The following is a 14,294-nucleotide window of genomic DNA, read 5'->3' as shown; positions in this document are numbered from 1 at the left end:
CCTTGATTTGTCAAATTATTGTTACGACAATGCTCCTTAGCATAAACTATAACGCTAGCCTATCTACTCAAGCATTTATCCTTCTTAGTCGAATAAAACTCTCTTCTTGTATCTAAGGAGAATTAGAACCTCACAATCCCATATTAGTTCTCTTGTTCACGTAGATCTAACCTATCTCTCTCGATATTAGGTATCAACTCCTAGAAAAATGGCAATCTTTCAAAAGCACTTACAAAGACTATGAATGTTTTGCCGAGGCATCAGGCAATCTTTCAAAAGCTCTTACAATGCTAAGGCAAAAGATTGAAACAACGAACAAAACAACATTTAACAAAAACATATATTTACTCATCCATTAACAATAAAATAAAATATCATCCAAGCATTTCCAACACCAAATAAAACAATTTATGGTATGGTAAACATCATCCCAAAAATATTCATTAAGTGCAAGCCCTTAGAAAAATAAGAAATAAAGAACAAGGGAAGAAAAACTCCCAGAACAGAGCTCTGCTGTTACATCAGACCACCACCAAGATTACTCTAGCGCACCAGCCTTTCTCGAGGGCCTAGCCGCTACTCCGACGAAGCTTGGCTATGGAGTGCACCAAGGACGGACTAGAGGGGGACGGTGGAAAAGAAAAATATACGACTCCTTTCTCTAAAACCTTTTTCTACGGTATTTTCTCTCCTCTTTAGGGTGGTATAATGATGTATTTATAGTGGGAATTTCTAGGCTTTAGTGTCCTTGTAAATTCCCTAAATATCCTTGGTGACATAACCATTGTGTGAATAATATAGCAGCTGGTAGTGGTCCCAAATTCTTTAGTAGGGGCATAGCTTCACGTGAAGTGTATTGGACAGTTGGCCAAGTGACGTCAGCAGTTTCGTCTTGTGATGCGTTAGACTTGTGAGATAAAAAACTCGCATTGACAAGAAAATTTATTCCTCACTGTCCTCATTTTGTTTTCTACTGGTCATAGCAAATTAATTTGTTTTGGAAAATAAATTCTTTCTCAATCATTTCCTGCATCATCACAACCAGTAAACAACCCTTCTCCTAAGCAGCATCAGTTTAGTTTAATAAACTTTTCCTTGGCAAAACTTATCCACCACATGCAAATATGTCCTAAATGCAACTATATACAGCTAAAATGCTATGTCAATGACTTTTAGACAATCAATAACTTAAGTAAAAAGACCTAAAATATAGTCTTTTTACGGAGTTATCACCTACGCATGAAAATTATCACACACTAAGTATAACTTTGTGAGGCAGTAATAAGCTAAGGTGAGATAAAACATGAAAATATCATAAATATAAATAAAATAATTTAAATAAAACATTAAACTTGCAAACTGACTTATTCAAGCCAAATTCTTGATCGTAACCTAAAATTCATCTTAATTCATGATTTCATAAAGATCATGATAAACAATATCATATAAAATAATCATATCATGCTTTCTGTTAACTTGACATCATTCACAACTTTCGTATTCATTTTCATAACCCAATCCATATTTATGAGAACACAAGGTACGTGAGTATAACATAAGGTGCGCACTAGGCACATCATGATGCCAATCTTAACTGAAACATATAATGCACTCCAAGCGCAATCATAACATGAGCACCAAACGTTGCAGATCATAATATACACGAAAATACCATAACTTAACTGGGAAATACTTAACTTAATGGCATGCCAAATGTACCTACGACTCTCAATGCAACATATAATGGGCTTATATATCATAATAGAATTAATTAATCAACGTTTGAAAATCATAAATCTTAAAAATTCATCATCAAAAAAATCGTACTTGGACAGTTCATACCCTAAATCACTCATAAAACTTATTGAAAATATTATAAAAATCATCAATAATTAAAAGTTATAAATCATACTTGAAAATAAAATGAGTTGACTTATTGCAAGTCGTCATCGATCACAATAATTAAATAAATAAAAAGCACTTACCTTTGCCTCACTACTGAACTTTTATATATTAGTTCTTTACTCACGTGTTTTTTCCTTTCCTTTCGGATCGCTTAGATCACTAGGTTTATCATGATCTGACAACATCATATAATAACATAAAATATTCAATTATATGTTAGTATCAAACTAACATAATCTAAATTTAATAAAATAAATATCTATAAAAATAAAATCGATATCAAGCTAAATCATATTTTTCATCATTTATCCTTCAAATTTTACTAATATCATAATCAAGACACTAATTATGAATTTTTTTATATAATTCACCTTAACTTTTTCATTAAATTCATAATAGCCCTTCGCTATTATTATCACTTCACATTAAATACTGAAAAAAAATCTAGCACCTTAAAAAATACTCAAATCTATACTTTAACATTAAAAAACTTGCAATTTCATCTTAAACTTTATAGAGATTTTTCAATTTCAACCACTTATTTTAATAAGCTTTCAAATTTCTTCGAACTTGTAATCAAACTCTAAAAATCAGCATATCAATAAAATTTCCAGCATAGTAATATTTTTACTCAAATGATACTTCACATTTAATAACTTGCAATCAAATCCCCATATTCCAAAGATTTTTTGAATTCTACCCCAAAGTTGACCAAATTTGCAATTTGGTTCCAACAAATTTTTAACTTATATTTCCAACATTTCAAATATTAAAATTCACCCTTGAGTACTTTAACTATCACATTTATGCAATATTATCCCATAATTTTCAAAACTTGTAAATTAGCCCTTCTACTTTCTCAAGGCTCCAAATTGATCGAAATTAATCTCCAAAACATATAGAACACTTTGAATACTAATTCTAGACCATAGGAAATTTTACAAAAAAATTTCCCTATTTTTTCTTGTATGGCCAAATACCCCTAGTACAATAAAGCTTGATTTCCAGTCAATTTCAAGCATGAATTCAACTTCTCACAACAAATTCATGTTGTTCTAACCATTATAATATCAATTTGAACCAAAATCAATCAATCTCAATAAACCCTAGAAATGGTCGAACACTATATAAGCATGTACAAAAACTTTAATTATCATACATGCCTTAGAATTAATCTCCAACCTCAAAAACATAAAAATCCTTAATCAATTCTTCAAAATGACAAAACTCTACATAAACCCTAATTTTCAATCTCAACACACAAGCATCTTCACCACGTAATATTTATACCAAATGATAGAGAATTTCATGTAATTTAATTCTCTATCTATTAGCTTGATCCAAAAACTAATCGTGTAGCTTTAAAAATCAAAATGAAATTCTTATCTTAGCAACAATGGTGGTTTCGGACAAGAGAGAGAACAAGCTGAAAATATGCTAATTTTCTTGATTATTCTAGTGTTAATTAGCCTTAACACTTGTCTTAATAATATAATTGAATGTTAAATTCAATTAATGAGAAATCCAAAATTGTCATTAATGAACCTTGATAATCACCAAATGTCATTTCCTTATATCCCATTAGTCAAATATGAATCAACTTAGCTTTGACTTTCTATTTTGGCCATGCAATTTTCAAAAACTACATTTTAGTCACTAAAATTCTACTATTCGGCCAAATCTGAAAAATTACATTGATCTCAGCCAAATTTATCTGATCTAAAATATAGAAATGATATTTCCAACCATTATCTAACATCCTTCAAATTTTCGTAAAAATTCGGTTTGATCATTCGATTTCTATACCGAAATTTAACGCTTTATAGATTTTAACACAAATCTTGTACCGAAAATCTGACTACCAAGAAAATTCTTATTTTAGGACCAAGTGTTCATTTACGGTATAAAATATATAACTTTTTAAAATTTCATTTTTGGTCCTTGAACTTTCCAAAGTTTATACTTTAGCCACCAAATTTTTAAAACTTACATTTTAGTTACTATCCAAAATTTGGGACATTACAGTTCTAAGTAATTATTAGAAGCTAATTTAATGGTAAACTTTTAGGTATTATAGCATTCAAGAAAAACACGCCTATAGATGGTTGCAACCAAGTACACTCCCTGAAGAAATCTCTCATCTTTCTTTTGATTGTATCTTTTCTTACTTGAAGTCATCACCATATCAACAAACTAAACCTTACAGCTTCAGAGTTAGTTTCATGGTGATCCTGCATATTACAGAAAACATATAGCTAACAATGACTGACTTTAATGTTTATGATCCATGTTCTCTGCACCCAATTTATGATGTACCAAACAGTCTTCAGTTTAATTACAATGAATATCAGGCATGAAAAATGAAATATTTTATTTTTAAGAATAAATACAACTAAGAACCAAACTTAGCATAGACCCGTACCTTTTTTTTGGTCCCGCATACGAGTATGATGGCTTTTAATCATCTTCTTGTGTTTGACAATTCACAAAATTTTATCTCAGAGAAAAAAAGATACAACTATTTCAACAAATATTTTAATTTTAATTTTTATGACAATAAATATCATATTTAACTAGAGAAAAGCAACGAAAAATCCATACAACTATAAAATAGTCAGGAAAATGTTACAACAAAATTATATAGTGATGAAATAAGCAAGTAACTAAACAAATCCAAACTATCAAAATTGATTATTTAATGGCCCGAAGCTAACATAAATTCTAGTTGATAGAAAGGTCTGCTGCTTGTTTGATTTGTGTCCATCTTGATTTTGCAGTTGAAGTTTGAATTCCGAAGAGAGCCTAGTACATGAGAGCAAATGAGTGAGAAAAAAAGAGTAAATTAGTTTATTAATTTTCACCATCTATGTGTGATATATAGGACAAGCATACTCATTACTTACCATCTTTATCAAACATGTTCGATGCTATTTACAAACCTTTGTTTGATTTTCTTCAGCTCAACCACAACGTCCTTCATATCTTTTCTTTTTTCTGGTGTCTCAGTTGAACAACCCAAAGCTAAGTCCATGATGGATGCAATACAATTTGCTTTAACAACAAAGTAGTCGTCCTCTCTTCTTAATAAATCAGCATCTGCAATATCTATCATTCCTTTAGCCAACGAGCTTTCCACCCGATCCCTCATATTCATTTCATCAGTGAAAACTTCATCAGTTGGCCTTTTCTTTGTGAACGTTTCTATTAGGACAATCCCATAACTATAAATGTCACATTTTATAGAAACACGTCCTGCTGATCCGAATTCTGCTTTTCAAGCATAATCAAAGAGTTGTTAATTCTTAATTATTTCTGAAATGCCTTATCCAATTATATATACACATACACATGAAAGAATATAAAAGGGAGAAAAAGGAAAAATGATGATAAAAAAACTGAAATTCACCTGGAGCCATATAACCGATAGTTGCAAGAGTCATGGTATGTTTCATTACATCACCTTCTCCCAACAATTTGGCAATGCCAAAATCTCCCACATGTGCAACCATGTCATCATCAAGTAGAATATTACTCGGTTTTAGGTCGCAATGAATTACTGGTGTTGCATGTCCAGTATGGAGATGTTCTAGAGCTGTTGCAACATCAATCATTATGTTCATCCTTTGTAAGATATCAAGAGAATAGTTTTCAGAATGTAACCAATTCTCAAGGCTTCCATTAGACATGAAATCAAGCACCAAGGCTTTAAACTCGACATTAGAGCAGCAAGTAATGATCTTGACAAGATTCCGATGAACTATATTACGCAATGCTTCACATTCAATGTCAAAGCTCCTAAATGCTCCTTCTATCTGCAAATTGAAGACCTTAATTGCTACTTCCATTCCATCTGAAAGTCTTCCTCTATATACATATCCGAAACTCCCTGAACCAAGCAAATTGCTTTCCCCAAATCCATCGGTTGCTTGTGAAAGTTCAGCTTGTGAAATTCTTCTCCAATTTTTCAAAGACGGTGAATCATCCTTGACTGGTAGAGTTGTACTCTTTCTTTGGCGTTTTCTGTACATAATAGTTAAGACTATTAGTACAATGACAATCCCAAATGCAGGTAAACCATACCTTAAAGCATGCACTATCATCATCTTGCAGTTTTTGGAGATGTTTTTCTTGCAAGGTGGGACTAGCAATCTTGGTGGACCACAAAGTGCAAAATTGTTCATGAATGACGTGCTGGAAAAGTTTGGAAAGCATCCATTGCTTGGAATTTCTCCTTCAAGTCTATTGGAAGAAACATTAAGATAATTTAGAAATTGAAGTTTTTCCAAAGATTTGGGGATGGCTCCGGAGAGATTGTTATGGCTTAAATCCAAGAGTCCCAAACTAATCAAACCACCAAATGATTCAGGGATATGACCATGTAACTTATTATTTGATAAGTCTAATGAAAGCAGTGTTAGAAGACCCCCAATTGAAGATGAGATATCACATGTGAGCAGATTCCTTGATAAATTCAATTCCACCAGACTCCTCAAATCTCCAACATCTAGAGCATGGGAATTGTTGAGGTAATTTGATGATAAATCTAACTCTAAGATATCTTTAAGATTCCACAAAGTTGAAGGTATTGGAGAAGTCAATTTGTTGGAAGCCAAGTCAAGATACCTCAAAGAAGTCAAATTACCAAAACATGTGGGTACAGGTCCTTGCAACTCATTCAGCGATAAAAGCAAGATGTATAATCTCTCCAAACCACATATGCTTTCTGAGACGGGACCTCTTAATTTATTAGAGCCAAGGTACAAACCTTGGAGATTTCTCAGCCCTCCTATTGATGTGGGAACAGATCCACAGAATTCATTGTAGTTAAGTGCCAAAACCAACATGTTACTTAAATTACCTATTTCCATTGGAATATTACCTTTAAGCTCACATCCTGAAGCGTAGAAGTATTGAAGGGATTTTGACAGGTTTCCAATGTAAGAAGGAAGAACTCCTTTCAATGGATTTCCCGAAACTTCTATAAGTGTCAAATTCCTACAATTAGCCAAAGAAGAAAGAAATGTCAAGCCATGAGTAGCAGATTCTGTGGTCAAATTATTGTCATTGACTTGGAACCATTCAAGGAGTCTTAAGTGGCCAAGCGTATCTGGAATTGGACCAGAGAAGAAATTATTGTTCAAGGCTAGAAGCTTGAGCATGGAAGCATTGGAGATAGAGGTGGGAATGTTTCCGCTGAGTTTATTTCCCCACAAAACAAGCTTCTCGAGCTTTGGAGCGTTGGTCATGGGAGGCAAGTTTCCTGTTAAAACTGCATCTTTTAGTATATATAAATATCATGTGATTCAAACTAAACACTGAAATCCTAGCAAATCTTTACGTTACTTTTTCAGCTTAAAAATTCATTGAATGCCAAATTTACAAAATATTTACATAACCACTTTTATTTATTTTGCGAAACTTTTTCAAATAAAAATAAAATTTATGCTCTAAGAAATGCAATCAAACTTCCCCAAGGTTTAATAGAAATTACAGTTAATATAATATATCTTAAATATAAAATATTTTTAAAAAATGCCAATAATGATAATTATATTTTCTTTTTACGTTTATTTTATTTTAAATTTTTTTAAATAAATATATGTCAAATATTTTAAACTTAGTTTTAATTTATTAATTTTAAGCTTAATCATTTTCTTTTTTATATTTTAATCAGTTTTCTCCGTTAAAACCTTCTAGAATGTATTATACATAGCTTATCATTAATTTATTTATAGTGCTTTTTACCCATATATTATGAATTAATAGTTCCTATGTCATTAATTGGTTACAATGTATTTTCATTTACTATTATAGTCATCTACTTTAATTTTTTAAATGCATTGATATATTATCAATCAATTATGAATTAGGGTAAAGTATAGAAATGGTCCATTGATCATAGGATAATGTTTTGTTGAGTTCCCCGGCTATTAAAAGCTACAAATGGTCCCCTAATAATAAGACATTATTTTGTTGAGTCTATCGACTATTAAAAGTTAAAAATGATCATCTAACTACTCATTATGTTCCAAACTGGTCATTTTTCATTAAAAATTGACGATAACTTGAATTTTACGTTAACATTCTAACTGGATATGATAAAATCTGATTTCAGAATCTTAAACGATTATCATATCTCTGTCAGCATGATAACGTCCAACTTAAACTACCGTCAATTTTTAACAAAAAATGACGAGTTTGGAACATAATGAATAGTCGGTGATCATTTTGTAACTTTTAATAGTCGTGAGACTCAACAAATCAATATCTTATAGTCAAAGAACCATTTTGTAACTTTTAATAGTTGAAGGCTCAACAAAACAACATCCTACAGTCGAAGGACCATTTGTGTACTTTACCCTATGAATTATTATATTGATTTTAAATATTTAGAAGATATTTACATCTTTTCATTTTGATACTTTTGGTGTCTACACTTACGTATGACGAGTGACGACGACATATATGACCAAAAAGGAAGAAATAAATTAAAGTAAATGCTATTGAACTTGGGAAAGTATTAAAAAGAAAACAACATACCTTGTAAAATGTTGTCATTTAGAGATATATTTTGGAGCATGGTTGAATTCCAAATATTTGTTGGAATGATCCCTCTGAATTTATTAGAGCCTAATGACAAAACTCGAAGGTTATAACATTCATTTATGCTTGGTGGAAGAGAACCTGATAATTCATTTGAAACCAAATAAAGCTCTTCAAGTTTGGGAAGAGGGTGACACAGATCATCAGGCAGAGTTCTTGATAGACTATTGTTAGAGAGAGAAATAATCTTGAGAGAAGAAATGTTGAAGATACAAGTCGGAATTTCACCTGTAATCATAGTCCAAGTGTTAAAGCTTAGTATTTTGTTATGAAAATCAAAGACGTTTTTATTTTCTAGAAATATTAAATTTTTAATCGTATTTGAACTCATTTATAAATCAAACTTAATATTTAGTTCGAGGGAAACAAAAATTCTGACATTTCGTATCTATTATGAATCGAAGTTTAAATAAAAAAAAATGTGTTTAAAAGTAAAAACTCATACCTTCTAGATTATTGACTCCCAAATATAATTCTTCGAGTCGTGTCATATTTCCCATGCTTCTTTGGAATGGTCCCACTAAATTTATTAAAAGATAGTGCCAAATTTCGAAGGTTGCTGCATTTGCCTAGAGTTGATGGGATATTACCGAATAATTCATTTCTATTCAAGTGAAGCACCTCAAGATTTGGAAGATGGACACACAAATCATCGGGCAAGCTTCTAGAAAGACTATTATCTTTAAGATAAATCCCTTTCAAAGAGGTAATTCTAAAGATGGAAGATGGAATCTGACCAAACAGTTGATTGGCTCCCAAATTTAAGATCTCTAAATTGGACATGTTGACAAGCCACGATGAAATCTCTCCATTAAGACTGTTGAAGCTTAATTGAAGGACCCTCAAACGATGTAGCTGTCCCAATTCTACAGGCAGATGGCCATAGAAATGGTTGCTGCTCAAATCAAGAGAACGTAGAAATGAAAGATTCCCAAGGTGTGGAGGGATGTTACCCGCAAGATCCATGCTTGTAAGATTCAAAGCTACAACTCTTTCATGGATGGAACCACAAGAAACACCAACCCACTTGCAAACAGAAGTAGAGGCCTTCCAGCTGTTAGCCAATATATTTTGAGCATCCAAAATGCCATCTTTAAAGTGGACAAGTGCAGACTGATCAGTGGTGAGATTCCTGACAGCTATAGCTGAGCAAACTATGAAACATCGTACCCACAAAACAGAAATTAGATGGGAGCATGGGTTGTACTTCATGATTTTGAGACGAAATAAGCCAAAGAAAAGAGAAAGTAGGAAGAGGGGATTTGAAGTTGGATGATGAAGAAAAGAGAATATGCTTAAATAGGTACAATTTCTGGTTTGAAATTTCTCTTTCTCCGGTGCATCCTTTTTTGCGTGCAATTCCAACGCAAATTAATTTAGAGTTGAGTCACCAAATGAAAGTGACCTGAGCTCCAGCAATTATCACTAATTCCATATTTATGGAATCTCCGAATGAAATAATCAAATGATAATATCGTATTTTAAATCTATATATACATCTAAAACACAACATAAAATATCACATGTTAAAAATATATATATATATATTTCAAATACTGAAATATCTCAAAATTTACATGATAGAAATTATTAAAATATTAAACTTTCTAAAAATATTACTTTAATTAGATGATACAACAAAGGACAATTATATAAATATAATTAGATTTTTTTATTAAAGAGGATAATTATTAAAAAATATATATATTTCTCTTTCTCCGATGAGCACCACCAACAGTGAACACCATTAATTTAATTTATAAAAATTTAAAATTCTAAAGGCACAACATATAATTATAAATTAGTTAAAAAATAAAAGATAAATTACTTAAAATAAGGGTAAACTATACCAGTGACCACTTAAGTATTGCTCCTTTTTATTTTGATCACCATTTTTTAAATTTTGTCAATAAGGTCGCTCAACTATTTAAATGCATTCGATTAAGCCACTCGCCGTGTAGTGTTTAAAAATATTTGGTATAATTACACATTTGGTCATTTTTACTTATTTATTCTATCAAATTGGTCCTAATTTTAATTTATTAAAATTAAATATTATATAAAATTATTAGATATATTTATAATTTTATTTTTTATAAAAGTATTTTGAAAATAAAGTATTTATTTAAAATATAAAAAATTAAAGAATTATGTGCCAAGGATTAGAAAAAAGGGATAAACATGAGATCAAAACATATATATTTCGGTTATGAAAATTCTGTGTTGTACATCATTTTCTCCAATTAATACCAAGTAAATTGCAAGAATAAAATGACTTAAACTGTTAAAGGGATGATTATTAACCTTAAAAGTTTTATGTTCAAGCACCATCGACTATATGATATTTAAATATTCATTATCCAATATTTAAATGTTCATTATCAAATAGTTTAAAGTCTCTAAAATATATATATTGTCACTTGTAATTACCCTAAATTAATAATAATAATAAACAATTCCAATTCAAATTATTTAGACATTCCAAATGTGAATTAATGAAGACGTTAAGACTTAGAGTCCAGTCACGAAATCAAAGTGGGAATATCACAATCATAATGGAATTACTTGCATACCCCATAGGCGTGGAATCTTCTCGCTAAATTTCCAGCAACATAACCGAATTTCTCAATCACAATTACTTGCATTAACATTTTAATATGAAATTTTACTAAGAAAAGCTAATTTGAAGAAGTTAAGAATTACCTATAAAAAAACTTTGATTATTTTTTTGGTTACAAATATTTAAAGGTGTATTTGGTTCGTTCATGTTCAAGAACGAGCTTGTTTATTTACTCATTTATAAACTCGTTTACTGGGTTGTTTTTTTTCTTTTACCTTTTTTTATATTTTAAATATTAGTGAAGATATATACTAAATTGAATACATTGTGAACTTTGAAGTTCAAGTAATTAAGCCTAAGGAGTTTGAGAACTAGTTATATAATTTCATCACCGTGTCAACATGTTCACAGACGTTAAGTGAATATGTTCGCGAACGTTAAACAAACATATTCGTGAATGCTAAACAACTATGTTTGTAAATGTTAAACAAACTGAATATGAACGCATTCAAAAACAAATAAACGAACACAAGTACTCACAAGCGTCGTAATTGTCAAATAATTAATCATTTTTATTGGATAATTATGCTAAGAACGTAATATATAGAAAAAGGGTGTCGGTCCATAGGGAGTCAGAAATTTCTAATATCAATCTAAATTGATGTTTAACCAATAAATCTATAAAATAAGAAAATTAAAAAGAGGGGTTTTAAAATAATCAAGTAAACTAAATAAATAAAATAAAACTAAAGTAAATTGATAGAAATAAGAAAGAAAAAATGCAAAATTTTAATTAAGATAAGAGATAGCCTCTAGCTTCACTTTGCCTTAATCTATCTTAATCACTGAAATAAATTTTACTTCGGATGCTTGCCAGTTATAGTCTAAAAGGCACAACCCTTGTAACTTGCTCTTCTCTCTATTGAACTAATTTCCAAAGTCAATCGTTGAAAATTAGCCCTTGTTTGGATTAATATCAACTATCGATATTAACACCAATGCTGGTTTAGGAACTAAAAAATCTCGCACTTAGATTATGGTGTCTTGATGAAAATCAAACCCTATCTTGGTTTCCCTAAGCAGACCGCCGCTAAGTTTGTTCTTACGGAATTGAATTTGCTACAAGCCGACTCTCCTCCCCAACTATAGATCACAATGCCGATCAAACCAATGTGCTCTATACACTCCTTGGATTGAAGATATTGAGATATTGAAGGAAGGTCGATTGCCTCTACTTGTTTGCAGAAAAATCAAGAAAGAAATATGAAGATGTTACGTAAAAGAAGATGAAAAAGAAAAATAATTTTATTAAACTAAAACCTAAAAACAAATGAAAAGCCAGAACCAATTCTATATTGAATTCTAAACTTGTACCCCCTCAAGCTTTACCCCGAGGGGTATTTATAGTCTTGAGTTAACCTAATGAAAATAAAATACTAACTTTTTGTCAACACCGTTTTACACCCTAGTGGGGAAAACCTCGTACCGACTTGGGGATTTTTATTTGAAAATAATTTTGAAATGTGAGGAGTCGCAACTAGTCATTTATGGTGCGATTGGGACACCATAAAAATTAGGTGATTTTAACAAAATATTTTATTTTTATCAAAATACCAAGTTTAAGGTCTACGAAAATCCAAAAATCAGGTTCAGGAGTCGATTACGCATGGGAAAGGATTAGCACCCCCACAAGCACCCAAAAATTGGTACCTAGTTGATTACCCTATATTTAGAATCAAAAATTTTGAGTTTGAACTTTATTTAATTTCAAAATCATTACAGGTGCAAAGCTGAAAAGGGTATTCATTTATTAAGGGCGATTGGGGGAGATAAGCTATTGTGCCCAATAATCGAATATTGCCTCGATATTTTAGAAATCATGATGCAGTTTTGAAAAAGATGTCGACATATTTCGGGAATCACCAGTAGTCACCCCCTGAGCATACTTGCGGTAAATATACTATTAATTCCCTAATAAGTTAACATTACCTTAGGTTTAAAAATAAAATGCAATCAAACAAATTTTTATTCATCCTAATTAAGCCAAGGGTAAATTAAGGCTCTCTCTCTATCCTAAAGTGACAAATTATGAGAATTAAAGGACCTAAAGGCACAAACCTAGAAATGTAGGTTCTAATATTAACCCTATTTGATTTTAAATCAGTTATTGAATCGAATAATCAAGATGGTCCTTTGAGCATTTAGGTAAGGGCTGACTCGAATTATTCCCTAAATTAAGAGGACTATATTGAAATCTAGCTAAAAGTGGATGCTCTATTTAACCTATTTGATTATGTTAATCTTAAAAGTCTAATTAAAGTTCAGGGACTAAAAGGGTGAAAGATCTAAAATACCAAGTTCTAAGAGACTAGAAGTTCAGGGGCCTAAATGAATAACTCCTAAAATTTAAGGACTAATCAAATCAAAATTGTAAATAAGATCTAAATTAACCTATTAAAATTTATGGGATTAAATTAAAAGAGTTTTAGAAAATTAGTCGATGATTAAAAATTTAAAAGTTTGAAGAATCGACTTGAGTAATCGGGCATCTTATGCAAAAACTCAGTTTAAATTGCTCCCTATTTAAAACTAAGGTGTCACCCTAATTACTAGATTCGATTAGGTTTATTAAACTAATCTAAGGAAGAAATCTAAAAAAAACTAATTACCCAAAAACTATGAAACACTAGTTATAATAACAAACACAATCAACTATATTAAAATAAAAACCAAACATCAAAGAAATAAAAATTAAAAAAATGAGGATTAAATTGCATGAATATAAAATTACGAGGATTAAAGAAAATAAATTAAACATGTAACAAGGGCTAAATTAAAACAAATTAAAATTTAATGACAAAATCTGAACAAAAATAAAAACAGGTTCGTGATTAAAATGTAAAAACACGCGAAAGTTTAAGGGACCTAAAACTAAATATCCATAAGCCTAAAATACCATATTAAAAAAAATGGGAAAATTAAAAAATTAGTCAAACCAAATTAAAATAAAATAAAAGAGTCACTACATATGACCAAAGTGTAAAAATACTCTAAAATTATAGGGACTAAACAATAAATAACCCAATAATATACAAAAAAATAAAAAATTATAAAATATAAAATAAAAGTTTCAGTCCTCATAAATGACAGAATTCAAAAACATGCTAAAGTTAGAGGGACTAAAGGGTAAATATACAAAAATTATATAACATGCAAGGAAAAGGAA

General features: G+C 30.5%; 1 protein-coding gene across 1 annotated transcript in view; it reads right to left on the bottom strand.

The window, feature by feature from the left end:
• Positions 1-4,112: 4,112 nt before the first annotated feature.
• Positions 4,113-14,294, bottom strand: part of LOC120143422 (probable LRR receptor-like serine/threonine-protein kinase At3g47570) — a 61,843-nt gene continuing 51,661 nt past the window's right edge. The window contains exons 2-5 of the mRNA XM_039157751.1: positions 8,446-8,736; positions 5,312-7,165; positions 4,809-5,172; positions 4,113-4,136 (exon numbers count right to left, since the gene is read on the bottom strand). Coding sequence (XP_039013682.1) covers positions 4,817-5,172; positions 5,312-7,165; positions 8,446-8,736 — 2,501 coding nt within the window. The 3' untranslated portion in view covers positions 4,113-4,136; positions 4,809-4,816. The remainder of the gene's footprint in view (positions 4,137-4,808; positions 5,173-5,311; positions 7,166-8,445; positions 8,737-14,294) is intronic.

Source organism: Hibiscus syriacus, unplaced genomic scaffold, assembly GCF_006381635.1.
Source record: "Hibiscus syriacus cultivar Baekdansim isolate YM2019G1 unplaced genomic scaffold, ASM638163v2 tig00110847_pilon, whole genome shotgun sequence".
Lineage (NCBI taxonomy): Eukaryota > Viridiplantae > Streptophyta > Magnoliopsida > Malvales > Malvaceae > Hibiscus > Hibiscus syriacus.
Note: the sequence above shows the minus strand (reverse complement) of the source record. Positions and strands in the feature narration are given on the sequence as shown.